Below are 17,633 nucleotides of genomic sequence, written 5' to 3'. Positions count from 1 at the left end.
GGGTGAACTTGGTCCTGTTCGCAAGATACATTGAAGACATCCTGATAATTTGGGATGGCACAGATTGTGAGTTGGAGAAATTCCTCCCTCATTGTCGGAACAATCCTTTCAATATTGAATTTACACATGTGGTGGATTATAACAAACTTGTATTTCTTGATTTAGAACTCATGTTTGATAATGATTTTAACATCATTTCCAAAACACACTTTAAACCTTCAGCAGGTAATTCGTATATGCATGCTAACAACCACCACCATCCGAGATGGATCCAAGATATTCCTTTGGGATAATTTTGCTGGCTAAAAAGAACTTGCACACATCTTGAGGATTATGATGCACAAAGCACTATCTGTAAAAGTTCAAAGAAAAAAGATATGCAACAGCTGTCATTAACCAAGTATATGAAAAGTACAGTGGCAGTTACCTCACGAGTACTCGATCAGAAACCACCACTGCACTGCATGACAAGAGGGTGCAACAATCAAAACAAGTTTCATTCTGCACCCGGTACAATCTGAAAGCTTTCCACATCAAAAAGATTTTCCAAAAGCATTGGGGCATTTTACATCAGGACCCTCACCTTACCAAAGTCATCCCTGAGAACCCAGAGGTCATCTTCAGGAAACCCAAAGATTATAGGAGCTTTATAGCCCCTAATAGAATAAAGTGTGCACAGACAAGCCTGGCTCCTGTTTGAAGTTTGTTATTTGATTAGGCAACTACAGATGTGGCATAGGAAACTGTGGTTGTTGCCATTACATCATTACATGTGGTATAAGAAAAAAGAAGTGATGGGATCCCATATAAGGTTAAACAGTTCATCAATTGTGGTTCACAATATGTTGTATATTGTCTCATCTGCCCTTGTGCCCTTTTTATGTGGGCCGCACGTCTCACACATTGCGTATTAGATTTGGAGAGCACAAAAAAAATATAATTCATGGGCTTGAGGGACACTCCATCCCCAATCACTTCCAAGAGAAACATGACAAGAACCCAGCAGATCTCAGAGTTTTTGGGTTAGAGAGCATTCCCAATGACATCGACAAAGACAGACGGTTTCTTAAATTATGCCAGAGGGAGACCTTTTGGATTCATCGTTTGGGCACTCTGTCACCTGCAGGGCTCAATGAAGGGTTAGACATCAATGCCCTGATATATTGATTTTATATCACTCCCTCATGTTCATACATGTGTGGTCCCCACCATTATTTTTTCATCCTACCTTTTATTCATCCTATATATATTTTATCAGCATCAAATTGTTTATCCATTTTAATATTTAATTAAAAAAAATATATCTTTTAAAACACTAATAAAAAAAAGGAACATATATAAATTACTATATATTATATTTATATTTCTTCTCTAATACACACTCATACACGTATTGACATTAAATTGTGGGTTGCCCATTGCGAATTCACACACCAAACACAGGTGCATTATTATGCTGTATCATCTATACTTAAATATATATTATATGTGAACTTTTTATATACGCATGTAGACATCTTGTATAATTTATCTTTATTTTTGTAATTCAGTGATTGTCATCTACTCACCTGGCCCTTTTCCCCCCTCTCAGCTTCCCCCCCCCCTCCTATTTTTCATCAGCATTTGCATTTACATTACGCATTATTATGGTTTATATTTTTTTCCCCAGGGACACTTCCTTATCCACTCAATCATCATCACTTTTCACAAGCTCTATTCTAGTCTTTAGTTGTCAGGCTGTGGTTTATTGATAAACGGCTGCCAGGTGCTGCTCTCCCTGCCTATATGTGCGCTCCAGTGGCCTTTTTATGACCACACCAGATGTGACATCACGATGATGCCATTCCAGTGAGTCATTTCTGGCCTATGGAGCGCACGACCAACTCAGCGTGCGCTCCAGCGGTCATTTGTCTATTCGCAGACCGGCTCCCCACTACACCTAGGTACTACACCAGTTCAGCCATCTCCCTCACCACAATAAGGTACTCACCACAATAAGGTACTGCACAAGCATGTATTTCATACAAGACTAGTCACAGTACTATTTATTGACTCACTAACATCCATTTACTAATTTGTTGGAACTCCTCATTTATGCTGCCATCACAAGGGGCCAAGTAGAATTGAGTATTAACTAGTCCTTATCTTTTATTAATGTGTTATCATGTTTTTATCATTTTATCATTGCATGGGATCATCAATGTATGTATTTATTTACTTATTAAGTTATTTTTTTTTTTTGCATTCATTCTTATGGTCCCCTCCCACTCTGGCCGTGAGGGGAGGGGTTTTCGCTTGAGACGGTTCTTGTTATTCACTTGTAATACACATATATATATAATAGGGCAATTTCACTTGTCGGCTTCAGCTCTGAGGAAGGGGATACATCCCCGAAATGCGTCAGCAGGCCTACCGTGACACCAGTCGGACACTCTGCTATCATTGTAGGCCATCATTGTGGCATTTAGGCTTTTAAATTCACTTCATTTTGTGAGTATGTTTTTTTGTCTTTTTTCTTTTATAATAAACCTTGGATAATGTGCTAGGTGTTTGCGCCATCTATGTGCTTGCTTTCCAGTTTTGATGATTTCCCAGTCTGAGGAGGGCTGCACCACCAAGAATTTATCCATAGGTTATCAACTCATTGAACTCCCTGGCCTCTTCCTGGCATTCACCCCCCTTTTTGAGGTGCTGGAGGGATAGTGCTTTTCATACAGCTGATCATGTGACAAAAGGCCTCTGTGATTAACCTTTTGACGTCATGTGATCAGCTGTGCCCAAAGGACACAGCGATCACAGACAGCGCAAGGTGTGCGCCACTGGGGGTGTGCGGGGGGGGGCGTACCGGGAGGACATCATATGACTGAAATTGGACTTCTGCGCTGTAGCCATCATTTAGCTATAGCACGGTAGTAAAGTGGTTAATATAATATCACCAGTCAGTATCCCCGATCACTGTCACGCCAGCCATATGATGACACTGTACTGCATTGGTGACAGTATGTAAAAAATAAGTTCAAAAAACTAATTTTACATAATTTTTTAATTTTCCAAAAAAAACTTCAAAAAATCTTGCCATTCCTATTACTAAATACTTTGAACTGTCTGCTTTCCAAAAAGGGGTCATTTGGGTGGTATTTGTACTGTCCTGGCATTTTTGGGCCTCAAGAAATTAGATAGGCCTGCAGTACATCAGGATTGATCAATTTCCAAATATATATATATATCTATATCTATATCTATATATCTATATCTATATATATATATATATACACATACATATTATAGTTTGTAGACTCTACAACTTTCATACAAGTAAAAAAATGTAGCAGATTACATTTTGGCCTAAATTTATGAAGAAAATGATTATCTGTTTTCAAAGTTTTAAAACAGAAACTAAGGAAAAACATTATTTCAAAATGTCTGGATTTTTCATTCATACAGCAAAAAATAAAAAATCCAGTCGTGATTAAATACCACCAAAAGAAAGCTCTATTTGTCTCAAAAAATGTTAAAACGGAGTTCCACTCAAAAACGGAAGCTCTGCTTATTTGCCTCCTCCCCCCTTCCAGTGCCTGCTCCCACTCCCGACTCAGTTTGCCATGACGAAGTAACCCGGAAGTTCGGCTCCCTCCTTGCTCCCAACTTTCACAGATCCCAGGAGATTGCGGGACTAATCAGGAGGCATGGCACGACTCGAGCATGTGCACTGGGCACCAGGCTGTGAAGCCGCAAGCTGTCACATCCTGGTGCCCACAGTAGAAATGCCGGCACTGTAGAGGACAGAAGGAGAGAAGGGACTGCGCAGTTGAGTACATCGTGACTGTAACCCTGTGTGCAAAGCCAGCTCCATAAAGACATGGTTTGGTCAGTTTAGTGTGGTGAAAATCAAGTGCAGAGAGCCTGCAAAAAGCCACAAACTCTTCCCTTTTCAACACCATGAATTGAAACATTTATTTCAAGCCAGGTCTTTTTGTCCAAAATTATTACCTGACCTCAGAATTATGTTCTGGCTAAATTGTCACAAATTCCCACAGACTTTTGAGAAAAGCCTTGGAATGCCCAGCAAACTCATATTACAGTAAGTACAAGTTGTTTCTAATATCCAAAAGTATTCCAATTGGATTTTTAGCAAACAAAAGCCCAAATGCAGCCAGTCAGTTGTCGTTTCATAGATTAGGAAATAGAACAGACATTCTGATTGGCAGCTATGGGGAAGCAAAACACACAGGAAGGACATTTGGGGAATAATGGAGGAACTGTTCCTGTTTTAACTAAAAAGAGTCTCCATTCACTTCCATGTGTTTTGTATTGAAAACGGGGAGAATTTAATCAGTGTCCATTTATATTTCAAAATTTTTATTGAAAATCTGTAAAAGACAATATACAGCAATATAGAAAACATAACCCACCCACATGATGAGTTGTAGCAAAACAATCAGAATCATAGAATATATAGGCACATAAGAATACATCAACCAATGATGTAAACAATAAAGCATAAACCCCAATAGGGTGGCAAGTATTCCATAAATCAGTAGGTTTGGGCAGTATCATATAACCAAATAACAAAAATAAAGAAACTGAAAAAAAAAAAAAATCAAAGAAGAGGATAAAGAATAGATTGGAAAAGAAGAAAAAAAAAGAGAGAAGAAAGAAAGAAAGAAAGAAAGAGGGCCAGCCATAAGTCCATTAAATAACAGAGATATACCTAACCCATGGTTCCCATGTATACTCAGATTTAGAGGTATTATTGTTAACGATACTAGTACGTTTATCATTAATCATAATCCAATTAAGTTTCTGTTTGACCAGGTCTAGCGGAATTGTTGACTGTCTCCAGCGTCCAACTATAGTAATTTGTGCCACCAACAAAAGATAAAGAATTAATTTAACTGATTTTTTAGGAATATCAGTGGGCAATAGATGAAATAAGGCTACTTCAGGTGATCTGCGTATATTAATTCCTGTTACCGAATAAATTATTATTATTATTATTATACAGTATTTATAAAGCGCCAATAGTTCACTCAGCGCTGTACATTACAAAGGGGGACAGAACATGTGACAGAACAATACCAATACAATGCAAAACATGAGGGGATCGAGGGCCCTGCTCTTTCGAGCTTACAATCTAGAAGGGATGGGATAGTGGTACAGGAGGAGATAGCTGTGGGGGATGGAGTGGTAGGAAGAGTGGAGGAGGTCAGCAAGTTAGCAGGGGGTGAGGTAGGCTTCCCTGAAGAGATGGGTTTTCAGGGTGCGCCTAAAGGAGAGGAGAGTAGGTGATAATCTGATGGGTTGGGGCAGGGAGTTCCAGAGGATGGGTGACACCCTGGAGAAGTCCTGGAGGCGGGCATGGGAGGAGGAGACCAGGGAGCTAGAGAGAAGGAGGTCTTGTGAGGAGCGGAGTGTGCGTGCTGGGTGGTACTTGGATATTAGGTCAGTGATGTAGTTCGGGGCAGTATGGTGGACAGCTTTGTACGTCAGTGTTAGGATTTTAAATTTGATCCGTTGCGCAATCGGAAGCCAGTGGAGGGATTGGCAGAGGGGGGTGGCGGAAACGGAGCGTTTGGAAAGGTGAATGAGTCTGGCAGCCGTATTCAGGATCGACTGAAGCGGGGATAGCCAGCGGCGAGGCAGGCCAGTGAGGAGGGAGTTGCAGTAGTCGAGTCGTGATATGATGAGGGAGTGGATGAGCTGTTTAGTAGTTTCTGGGGTTAGGAATGTGCGGATTTTGGCGATGTTGCGGAGGTGGAGTCTGCACGAGTTTGTTAAAGATTGGACTTGGGGCTGGAAGGATAGGTTGGAGTCCAGAATGACACCAAGTACTCTGGCCTGCAGAGCGGGTTTGATATTGGCGTTGTTGGATGTGATGTAGAAGTCAATGGGGGGTGGGGTTCGGGCTGGGGGGAAGACAAGGAGCTCGGTTTTGGAGAGATTCAGTTTAAGGAAGTGGAGCGACATCCATTCTGATATGTCGCTCAGTAGGTGTGTGATTTGGGCAGAGACCGAGGGGGTGAGGTGGGGGGTTGAGAGATAGATTTGTGTGTCGTCGGCATAGAGGTGGTAGTTGAAGCCGTGAGAGTGTATGAGTTGGCCAAGGGAGGAGGTGTAGATGGAGAAGAGAAGGGGCCCAAGGACAGAGCCTTGAGGGACCCCAACAGAGAGGGGGAGTGAGGGGGAGGTGGTAGCATTATAGGTAACGCTGAAAGAGCGTTGTGACAGGTAGGATGAGAGCCAGGAGAGAGCAGAATCTCTGAGGCCGAGGGAGTGTAGTATTTTGAGGAGGAGGGGGTGGTCAACTGTGTCGAAGGCCGCAGAGAGGTCAAGGAGTAGGAGCACTGAATAGTGGCCATTAGCTTTGGCGGTTAGAAGGTCGTTGGAGAGTTTGAGTAAGGCGGTTTCGGTGGAGTGTAGGGGGCGGAAGCCAGACTGTAGGGGATCGAGGAGGTTGTTGTCGTTGAGGTGAGAGCATAGGCGGGTGTAGACGAGGCGCTCGAGGAGTTTAGATGTAAGTGGGAGCAGGGAGATGGGTCTGAGGTTGTTCGGGTCATTGGGGTCCAGGGAGGGCTTTTTAAGTATGGGGGTGATGTGTGCATGCTTCAGTGGGGAGGGGAAAGTGCCGGAGGAGAGGGAGAGATTAAAGATGTGGGTGAGGGAGCGTAGGATGGAGGGGGAGGGAGGTCGTAGGAATTGTGAGGGGATAGGGTCGAGGGGGCAGGTGGTGAGGCGGGCATCAGAGAGGATCTTGGAGACTTCCTCGATGGTAGTAAGGTCAAAGGTGCGGAGTGTTGGGGGAGCTTCAGTATGAGGAATGTAGGGTGGGGTGGGAGAGGAGGTCAGAGCAGTGGTGAGGCCGTGGGAGAGGGGTGAAGAGGGGGTAGCTAAGTGAGGGGGAAGGGGGTTGGAGGGAGTTTGAGCAGCGACGAAGTCCCTGCGGGTAATGTCGAGGGGGAGGGGGGATGATGGGGTAGCTGTGTGAGAGGGGACGGGTTGAGAGGGCGTGTGAGTTGCGGCAATGTCCTTGCGAATTGTGTCAATCTTGTTTTTGAAGTGATTGGCAATCTCAAGGGCGGTGAGTGAGGTGCTGGGTGGAGGTGGGGGTGGAGAGAGTAGAGAGTTGAAGGTGGAGAAGAGTCGGCGAGGATTGGAGGAGAGGGCCTTGATGAGGGTCAGGAAGTAGGCTTGTTTGGCTGCGTGGAGGGAGGAGGTGTAGGTGCGGAAGGCAGATTTGTAGCAGGTGAAAGCTTGTTGGGATTTTGTTTTGCGCCATAGTCGCTCCAGGGCACGACTGCGTCGTTTGAGGGTTTTGGTGTGATCAGTCTGCCAGGGCTGGAGCGGTCGGAGTCTGATGTTGCGTGTGGTTAAAGGCGCTAGTGAGTCAAGGGCTGCTGTAAATGAAGTTGATCAGTGTCCATTTAGACATGTACTGTATATACAGTGCGTAAAACCTGGTATTTTAATAACCTTGAAAATTTCACCTTGTTATCTTTCTATCTTTCCATTGCTGCAGGAGGGTTTCTTATACCTAAAGGTGTAAATGTAGTAATTGTACCATTCGCACTGCATCGAGATCCAGAAACTTTCCCTGAGCCAGAGGAATTTAGACCAGAACGTTTTCTTCCTGAGAATTCAAGCGGACGTAATCCTTATGCATATATACCTTTCTCTGCTGGGCTCAGGAACTGCATAGGTGAGCTGAAAGTGTCAGCAGATTTACAGAACATGAATCTAAATTATGATACTGTTTTATGAATTTATGAAGCAAAGTGTGTTTGTTATATGTTATGGAAGCAAGCATTTGGGATAAAACTGTCACTCCAGATTCAGAGGACTTGCTGTATTAAGTTACCATTTACACATGTGTTATGTTAACTTGTTATAAAATTATGTTTTACAATGTCTTACCACAATACACATTAAAACATGATACAGGGTGTAGTACAGTGCCATTCATTTTGGATGACACTAATGCATCTCTGTATCATACCCAGTGCACATGAGTTGGTTGAGATGGTTTACATCTACGTGGTGTGGTGCTCTTTATAGATTAAAAAATATGTATGTTAAAACCTGTGTTGTGCTTTGTGAGCAGCCAATTCAAAATGAATGGACTGTCTTACTGCAACACATTACCTTGCACAAAATAATGCACATTGCCACACATGTGATAATATACAAAGTGTGAGCAGCTCTAAAGGAGTAGAATGCTCATATGTTACAGTGAAACTGTGTTTGCTGCAATCATCTAGTCATGTGCCAGAGGATTTTCAAGCATTGCATCTCTTACACATGATTAGGTAGTATTGATTACATGGACACGCTTGATTTTGATTTCCACATTTAGACCATGTGGACAATTTACTAGGCTGTTCAATTAGCAAAGTGAAAGCTTCCTTTTCTCAGAGTGAATGTAAATAAAAAGGTGAACCTGTGTTTATTTGAAGACCCAGTCACTCCTAAAGCAAAAAAGACTTGATTTTTGCTAGAACATGAAAGACTTGTTGAGATGAACACAGCATCATCATGTTCGCCAAACTCAGTGAACAGTCAGCCCCAATTCCTTTACTAAATAAACCCTTTTAAAATTATTTCCATTTGGTTTCCAGACTTGTGCCTGTTGCAACCTACATACAAGGTCTAGATCTCACTGTTACAAGACTGTGTATATGAAGCCACATCCAATAAAGTCAATCCAGCATAACATGTACAATCAAGTCATGGGAACTGATTAGTGCAGTTCTAGGATCTCCCTTGTGTTATTCATTAATATGAAATGTGGGAACCACCATTTATAACATATTTATGTGAAAACAGATGTGGTTGAGTAACCTACTTTTTCATGTATGTTGTGTCTCTGCTTTAACTTCAGGCCAACGATTCGCTTTAATGGAAGAAAAAGTTGTTCTATCTACCATCCTGAGAAACTTTTCCGTAAAAGCAAGCCAAAAGAAGGAGGAAATTCGCCTGTTGGGAGAACTTATTCTGCGTCCGCAGGATGGCATTTGGATTGAGCTGGAGCACAGAACACCCAGCTCTGTTGCCCAAACCTTGTGAAGCAACATCACTGTGTGAACCTTAACTTACTATCAGTTTAATTGTTATTAATTGTAAATAGCTTATTCTGTCTGCTTGTGGACACATGTAATACATATAAAGTGTACCAGGTACTGGACATTTTATTGATGTTAAAAGACAGGAGAAAGGATCTATTTCCTGATGCCTTACAAGACCCCATGTTCCGTGGGCAATAATGCAAGTACCTCAGGCCACAAAAATGCAGTATTCTTAAACGTAGTTGGTTACGTGTAGATATGAATAGGAAAAGGATCAGGCACTCCATCAGTCATAACGATCTGTATCCTTTTATTTATTGTTTTGTTCTTTGGTTTCACTTAATCAAAATAGACAGAAATAGAATGTAAAAAAAATATCAGGGTAGTGATGATGTGCACAATTCAGTAACCAGTCAGAATACTGCATTATGTCAGCATTGGTCTGTGTAATGCCTTATGGGATAAAAGGAATGTTAACTGTTCTTGAAAATGGAAGTAAGATTTAGCTGACTGTCTTGTATTTGTTTTGTTTTGAACATTATTCATTTGGTAACATTCCAATGGCAACATTTGCATGAAGCCTGGTAACTGGAGATTTAAAGCAGCCTGTCACTTTTGAAATGTCTTACTCATTAATCCAATAATTAAAGTTATATAATGTTCTGATATATTTCATATGTCACAATGGTTATTTTAGAGACTGCCTGCTTCCATAGAAACGGCTGTTGTGACTCTGAGCAGCCAGCCTGGTCGCCAGAGTTCTGTTTGTCTTTTTTCTAACCTCTCTCATCAAACCTAGCAAAGTTACTTAATCAACAACTCATCTACTTGATTTCACTTTTTTGTAGCAAAGGCTAAGTAATATTTTAAAGTTTATAACTGAGAGGAGGTGCCTAATATGTTCAGGAGAGATAAGCAAAGGGGTATGTGTTGGAATTTTCAAGATTCACATCACTTTCATAGTGACAGTTCCGAAAATTTCCATGTTCATCAAATTAATTGTAGAAAAAGTCATAATTTGCAACCCACTAAATGGTGGTTACGATCAAAAACAACCTATGATAAGCTTAAAGTGAACCATTCACCATTGCTAAATTACTACTTTTTATAGTTTATTTGATACACACCTCTGCCTCTACATTGCAACCAAAGTCCAGAGGTCTGACAGGTCTCCTACAATAAAGAGTTCAAAGATGCATAAAAGCTCTCTTCTGAGCCAGAAATGTCAGTTTGATAGGCTCCTAGAGCACAGAGAAGTCGTTTTTTAATACAACTAAAGTACAAGCAGTGCCAGGACAAGTTGACCTTGCAACCAGGGCTAATGTGCCAAATTGAGCAACCCCCTGGGCTGTATGGTAAGCTGTCTCAGCAACAATTTGCCCCCAAACAAAGAGCACTAATCTGCATGTTTACCCCCTCAAAATAAATTCCCCCTACTCCCAGTACAAATCTGCCCCCCCCCCACTGAAATCCCCCCCTCCAGCACACAAATGCTTGCCCCCCTCCCTCCCCCAGCTCATATCCTCTCTTCATATGCCCCAACACAACCCCCCCCCAAAAAAAAATAAAATAAAATCCACCTCTTTGCACAGATTCACTACCCCTCAAATTTCCCCTCTGAGCACACATTCCCTCCCCCCACTCCAAATCCCCCCTTTCCAGCACAAATTCCCTTCCCTCAATCCCCATTCTAGCACAAATTGACCTGCCTAGCACAAGAACCCCCAATCCTCCCTACTAGTACAAATCCCCCCCCAAAAAAAAAGAAATTCCCCCTCCCACCACAAACCCCACCACCACATCACCTTTTCTAACACAAACCCTTCAAACCATCCCTTCTAGCATAAATTCTCTTCCCCCCTCCCAACACAAATCCCCCCCAAATCACCACTCCTAGCACACCTCCCATAATTTCCCCTGCTACAACAATTCTTACCCCCTTCCACCCCCCACATTCCCCCTAACAACACAAATCCCCTCCCTGCAATCTTCTCATGGTGCCCCCCGCCCCTCCTGGCTACCCTTTGGCCCACTCCTTAATACCAGTACCTTGTACCATTACCTTGAGTTGTATACTCCCAGGGAAACTGATAAAATCAGTATCTTAGATGTGGCAGTAGGTTTTCTGTGATTGAATACTAGATTGCATTAGTTTGTAAATTTTCTGTAAAATATTGGTGCAGTTTTGAGGGATGTGTAAAGTAGTAGAAAACACGGTTTGGATGGAACATTAACATTCACAATTCATTTTTTCATTACTGTTAAAAAATCAAGCAATGTATTTGGTACCTTTCTAAAAAGAAAAAGACAATAAAATACCTTTTAATATGTAAAATGACAAAAAGCAGTCAATGGTCATTCTTCTGTATATGCTTTCAACAAGATATGGTTAGTTGTAATTTGGAATTGGGCATTGAAACCCATATACTCTAATTGATTTAAATCCATGGATGGCAGCCAGTAAGGTTTTTCCAGTCTTGCCCTTGTCTCCTCTAAAAGGCTACACCATATGTCTACTTCATTAGCTTAGAAACAAGTAAAAACCTACTTGTTCTGAGTGCTAAGATACATGGGGCACACCATGGAGCCAGGCAAGTCACATAATATGCTCAGAAATATGTTAGCAGTATGACAGTTGCACATTGATATATATTTGTTTCCACTCTTGTTCTGTGTGTGGAGAAAAAGAACCAAAGGGCTATTTGTCATCAGTAAAACACCAATTGGTTAGAAAAAAAGTAAAAGATCTATAAAATATAAAGTATGGTGAACTAATAATCATGTAGAATTACAGTTTGGGAATGGCTGGTAATCAGCACAATTGGTGCAAAAAATCCTGTGTTTGTTGCACACATATATATATATAATAAATTTTGTTGCACACATTTTTGACAGATAAAATTTCCAATATATACAGGTGAAACTTGAAAAATTAGAATATTGTGCAAAAGTTCATTTATTTCAGTAATGCCACTTAAAAGGTGAAACTAATATATGATATAGACTTATTACATGCAGAGCAAGATAGTCCAAGTCGTGATTTGTCATAATTGTGATTATTATGGCTTACAGCTCATGAAAACCCCAAATCCACAATCTCAGAAAATTAGAATATTGTGAAAAGGTGCAATATTTTCGGCTCAAAGTGTCCCACTCTAATCAGCTAATTAAGCCATAACACCTGCAAAGGGTTCCTGAGCCTTTAAATGGTCTCTCAGTCTGGTTCAGTAGGAATCACAATCATGGGAAAGACTGCTGACCTGACAGTTGGGCAGAAAACCATCATTGACACCCTCCATAAGGAGGGAAAGCCTCAAAAGGTAATTGCAAAAGAAGTTGGATGTTCCCAAAGTGCTGTATCAAAGCACATTAATAGAAAGTTATGTGGAAGGGAAAAGTGTGGAAGAAAAAGGTGCACAAGCAGCAAGGATGACCGCAGCCTGGAGAGGATTGTCAGGAAAAGGCCATTCAAAAGTGTCGGGGACTTTCACAAGGAGTGGACTGAGGCTGGAGTCAGTGCATCAAGAGCCACCGCATACAAACGGATCCTGGACATGGGCTTCAAATATCGTATTCCTCTTGTCAAGCTGCTCCTGAACAACAAACAACGTCAGAAGCGTCTTACCTGGGATAAAGAAAAACAGACCTGGTCTGTTGCTCAGTGGTCCAAAGTCCTCTTTTCTGATGAGAGCAACTTTTGCATCTCATTTGGAAACCAAGGACCCAGAGTATGGAGGAAGAATAGAGAGGCACACACTGCAAGATGCTTGAAGTCCAGTGTGAAGTTTCCACAGTCTGTGATTTGGGGAGCCATGTCATCTGCTGGTGTTGGTCCACCGTGCTTCATTAAGTCCAGGGTCAATGCAGCCGTCTACCAGGAGATTTTGGAGCACTTCATGCTTCTTTCCACAGACGAGCTTTATGGGGATGCTGACTTAATTTTCCAGCAGGACTTGGCACCTGCCCACACTGCCAAAAGCACAAAAACCTGGTTCAATGACCGTGGGATTACTGTGCTTGATTGGCCAGCAAACCCGCCTGACCTGAACCCCATAGAGAATCTATGGGACATTGCCAAGAGAAAGATGAGAGACATGAGACCGAACAATGCAGAAAAGCTGAAGGCCGCTGTCAGGGATCTCCGCGATCCCTGCCGCGATGGTCCCGGCGCAGGCGCACTGCTCCACCCAGTGCACGGGCACTAGGTCCGGGCCGGCCGCGGCGTTCGAGTTCGCGCATGCGCAGTAGAAGCCGCGGCCGCCCGCTGGGCACCAATGGCAGCGCAGGGCGGGATATTTAAAGGTCCCTGAGCTGTCATTTCGTTGCCTTCTGGTCTTACCTGCTTCCTGTGATCCTGTACCTGTGCCTAGTAAGTTATTGACCCGGATTGCCTTTGACCTTGCTGATTTCTCCTGCCCAGACCCCTGCTTGCCTGACCTCTCTCCCTGGATGCCCCTTATTAGATCTGACCTCCTGTTGCTGACCTGGCGTGTGACCCGACGATTCTCTGCCTGCTCCCTTGTACCTTACCGTCCTCTACATTACCGACTCGGCCTGTCTGACTACGCACCTGCTCAGCCATCCATCCATCCATCCCATCGGGCTCACCCGACCTCCTCACATCTGGCTCTCCCTGGTTGGAACCCCTGGCGAACACCCCTACCACTGACAGGTGTGCTCAGTAGAGGCGACCTGGTCTCGGGGTACTACAAGTCCATCCCCACCATCAGGGGCCCTGGTGAACAAGTACCCCGGGGCTTAGACTCCGCGCTCTGGGCACGCCTGACCAGTGGAGTGCTAGTGGTGCCGCTCGGCGGTCCCTCACAGCCGCTGTTGAAGCATCCTGGTCTTCCATAACACCTCAGCAGTGCCACAGGCTGATAGCTTCCATGCCATGCCGCATTGAGGCAGTAATTGCTGCAAAAGGGGCCCAAACCAAGTACTGAGCACATATGCATGCTTATACTTTTCAGAGGTCCGATATTGTTCTATGTACAATCCTTGTTTTATTGATTGCATGTAATCTAATTTTCTGAGATTGTGGATTTGGGGTTTTCATGAGCTGTAAGCCATAATCATCACAATTATGACAAATCACAGCTTGAACTATCTTGCTTTGTATGTAATGAGTCTATCTCATATATTAGTTTCACCTTTTAAGTTGCATTACTGAAATAAATGAACATTTGCACGATATTCTAATTTTTCGAGTTTCACCTGTGTATATATATATATATATATATATATATATACACACACAACTGAAGACAGCTATAAAACTGCAAATTACAAAATTACAATATATGCATGATTGCAATATTAGTGACAATATACAAGGCATGGCCTTGTTACAATATGAGACATCTCTTTATGGATAGGGCGTGGACGCTGCTCTTAAAGCATTAATAAACCAAAAGCAAACATTTATTATATTGTAGCTTACCATTTCTTAAAAGAGAGCAAGCCTAAAAAAGAAAACAAATGCAGTCATCACTTCTATTTTATCTGGTGATTCAGCCAGCAACTCTGCTGTCTTTCAGAAGTTCAGGCTCTACAGCAGAATGTATCAGCTAACATGGATGAAATTATCCATTTACCACTGGCAGGGGTGATTAAAATGATCAGCTTTTACTTTATTCATGTAAAACCTTTATCCCATAAGGAAAAGAAAATGTTTGCTGTAATTGATTATAAAGTATGAGCTGGAGTTTGACTTCAATTTGTTATTTGTATTCAAATCTGTCAATACATTTAACACTCCCACCCCCCTAGACTGGCAATACTGCTGTCTGCTGTGTCCTGGCTCATTCTTTCGAGAGTGATGTCTCACTAATACAAAAGGTGCGGTACTGGCGAGATCACCAGTGGAAAAAAAGACAAGGAGAAGATGCAGCCACCACATCTAATAATTGGTAAGCTGCAATATATAACATTTTTGGTTTTGTGTTTAATACCGCTTTAAAGTGTATTTCGACATTTGCAGTCAAATTTGAGAAACCCACACTATATGTTTGTTATGTCCTCTCATTCACACAGCATAACTGAAAATACACTGCTCAAAAAAATTAAATGGACACTTTGAAAACACATCAGATCTCAATGGGGAAAAATATCATGCTAGTTTTCTATACTGATATGGACATGGCAATGTGGTAGGAACGTAAAGATGCCCCATCGTTTGATGGAAATTGAAATTATCAACCTACAGAGGACTGATTTCAGACACCCCAAAAACAAAGTGAAAAAATGATGCAGCAGGCTATTCCATTTTGTTGAAATTTCATTGCAGCAACTCAAAATGGTACTCAGTAGTTTGTATGGCCCCACGTGCTTGTATGCATGCCTGACAAAATCAGCACATGCTCCTAATGAGACAGCGGATGGTGTCCTGGGGTATTTCCTCCCAGATCTGGACCAGGGCATCACTGAGCCCCTGGACAGTCTGAGATGCAACCTGGCAGCGTTGGATGGACCGAAACATGATATCCCAGAGGTGTTCTATTGGATTTAGGTCAGGGGAGCATGGCGGCCATTCAATGGTATCAATTCCCTCATCCTCCAGGAACTGCCTGTATACTCTCGCCACATGAGGCCGTGCATTGTCGTGCACCAGGAGGAACCCAGGACCCACTGCTCCAGCGTAGGGTCTGACAATGGGTCCAAGGATTTCATCCCAATACCTAATGGCAATCAGGATGCCATTGTCTGGCCTGTAGAGGTCTGTGCATCCCTCCATGGATATGCCTCCCCAGACCATCACTGACCCACCAATTAAAACGGTCATGCTGAATGATGTTACAGGCAGCATAACGTTCTCCACGGCTTCTCCAGACCCTTTCATGTCTGTCACATGGGCTCAGGGTGAACCTGCTCTCCTCTATGAAAAGGATAGGGTGCCAGTGTTAAACCTGATAATTCTGGTGTTCAGTGGCAATGCCAATCAAGCTCTATGGTGCTGGGCAGTGAGCACTGGAGGACGTTGGGCCCTCAGGCCACCCTCATAAACTCTGTTTCTGATTGTTTGGCCAGAGACATTCATACCAGTGCCTTGCTGGAGGTAATTTTGTAGGGCTCTGGCATTGCTCATCCTGTTCCTCCTTGCACAAAGGAGCAGATACCGGTCCTGCTGATGGTTGAGGACCTTCTTCGGCCCTGTACAGCTTTCCTGGAGTAACTGACTGTCTCCTGGAATCTCCCCCATGCTCTTGAGACTGTGCTGGGAGATACAGCACTTCTTCTGGCAATGGCACATATTAATGTGCCATGCTGGAGGAGTTAGACTGTCTGTGCAACTTCTGTAGGGTCCAGATATTGCCTCATGCTACCAGTAGTGACACTGAGCCTAGCCAAATGCAAAACTAGTGAAAAACAGTCAGAAAAGATGAGTAGGAAAAAACAATGTCAGTGGCTTCCACCTGTAAAACCATTCCCATCTAGTGCACCTGTTGTTAATTTCATTAACACCAAAGCAGCTGAAACTGATTAACAACCCCGTCTGCTACTTAACTGACCATATCAATATCCCAGGAGTTTAATTGACTTGATGCTATACTCTGATTAAAAAGTGTTCCTTTAATTTTTTTGAACAGTGTAGTTTCAAAAAATTTTTTCTACTTTTTTAGTTGATATTTTTGATCAGAAATAAGTATGTGTAGGTCACTATAGGCGGCTTCTATTCCTTTGAACATTTGGCATTAACATACAATGTACCACCTAGGCCTTGAGATTTTTAACCCTTTGTTAGGACAGATGGTCGTGCATATGCAGTTAACAACTGATACTGAAATCGTCCATCACAGTACAGAGAAGGATAATGGTGGCAAACACAACTAGCAAGCCCCCTCATAAATACTGCATAGAAAGGGAGAACTATGTAGGCTTTTTCAATGCAGGAGTTTTCAGAAAAGAGCATATAAAAACATAAGCAGCAGTTTTTGTATTTTTTTAAAGTATGTTATGTGAATAGGAACATGTAACAATATAAAATAGGTATTATCTCAATTTGGCTGTAAAAGTAGAACTGCACTTTAAGATTTAATGTTAACAAAGCCAGTAACAAACAATTTATTCAGATGTCCTTTCAAGACTATAATTGTTCTGGCTAGATCACAACCACCTACAGTTACATATATTGTGACAAAGCTGGGACAATAAAACTGGGACAAAAAAAAGGAGGATGTGGGTAAACAATTCTAGTAGCAATCAGCGTAACTGAATTTAGTGCCAGTTCTTCATGAACAGAGACATATTTGGAACCCACCCACATGTAGTCCACCAGCTAAATTACAAAATATTATATCTTGCAGCCAAGGTTTATTTCACTAATTTTGAGGGGTTTTGTTCCCTTAAAAAAGGCACAGAGTGGAAGTATGAAAGGAGCTCTGGTTTCACTCGAGTGGATTGTCATGTGACCAATGCCTAGTTTCTGCTGAAGGGAACAATTGCGATTAAGGTACTCCAAAGACTGATCATCTGTAGTTGAATTTCAGTCCTTCATTGGCTGTTAGGAGAAGCCATGTGACCAGAGACTAAGTACTGGTTGGTTTGCTATTAATGTAGGACAGCTGGAGCAAG

General features: G+C 42.4%; 1 protein-coding gene across 1 annotated transcript in view; it reads left to right on the top strand.

Moving 5' to 3' along the window:
- CYP4V2 (cytochrome P450 family 4 subfamily V member 2) overlaps positions 1-11,403 on the top strand; it is a 70,740-nt gene extending 59,337 nt beyond the window's left edge. Inside the window, exons 10-11 of the mRNA XM_089669583.1 lie at positions 7,517-7,696; positions 8,876-11,403. Of these exons, the coding sequence (XP_089525709.1) occupies positions 7,517-7,696; positions 8,876-9,060 (365 nt within the window). The 3' untranslated portion in view covers positions 9,061-11,403. The remainder of the gene's footprint in view (positions 1-7,516; positions 7,697-8,875) is intronic.
- Positions 11,404-17,633: the final 6,230 nt, after the last annotated feature.

This window comes from Staurois parvus, unplaced genomic scaffold (genome assembly GCF_062004578.1).
Source record: "Staurois parvus isolate SC_StPar_1 unplaced genomic scaffold, SC_StPar_1.0 ptg000080l, whole genome shotgun sequence".
In the NCBI taxonomy this organism is placed as follows: domain Eukaryota; kingdom Metazoa; phylum Chordata; class Amphibia; order Anura; family Ranidae; genus Staurois; species Staurois parvus.
The sequence above is the reverse complement of the archived record's forward strand: the minus strand, read 5'-3'. Positions and strand labels throughout refer to the sequence as shown.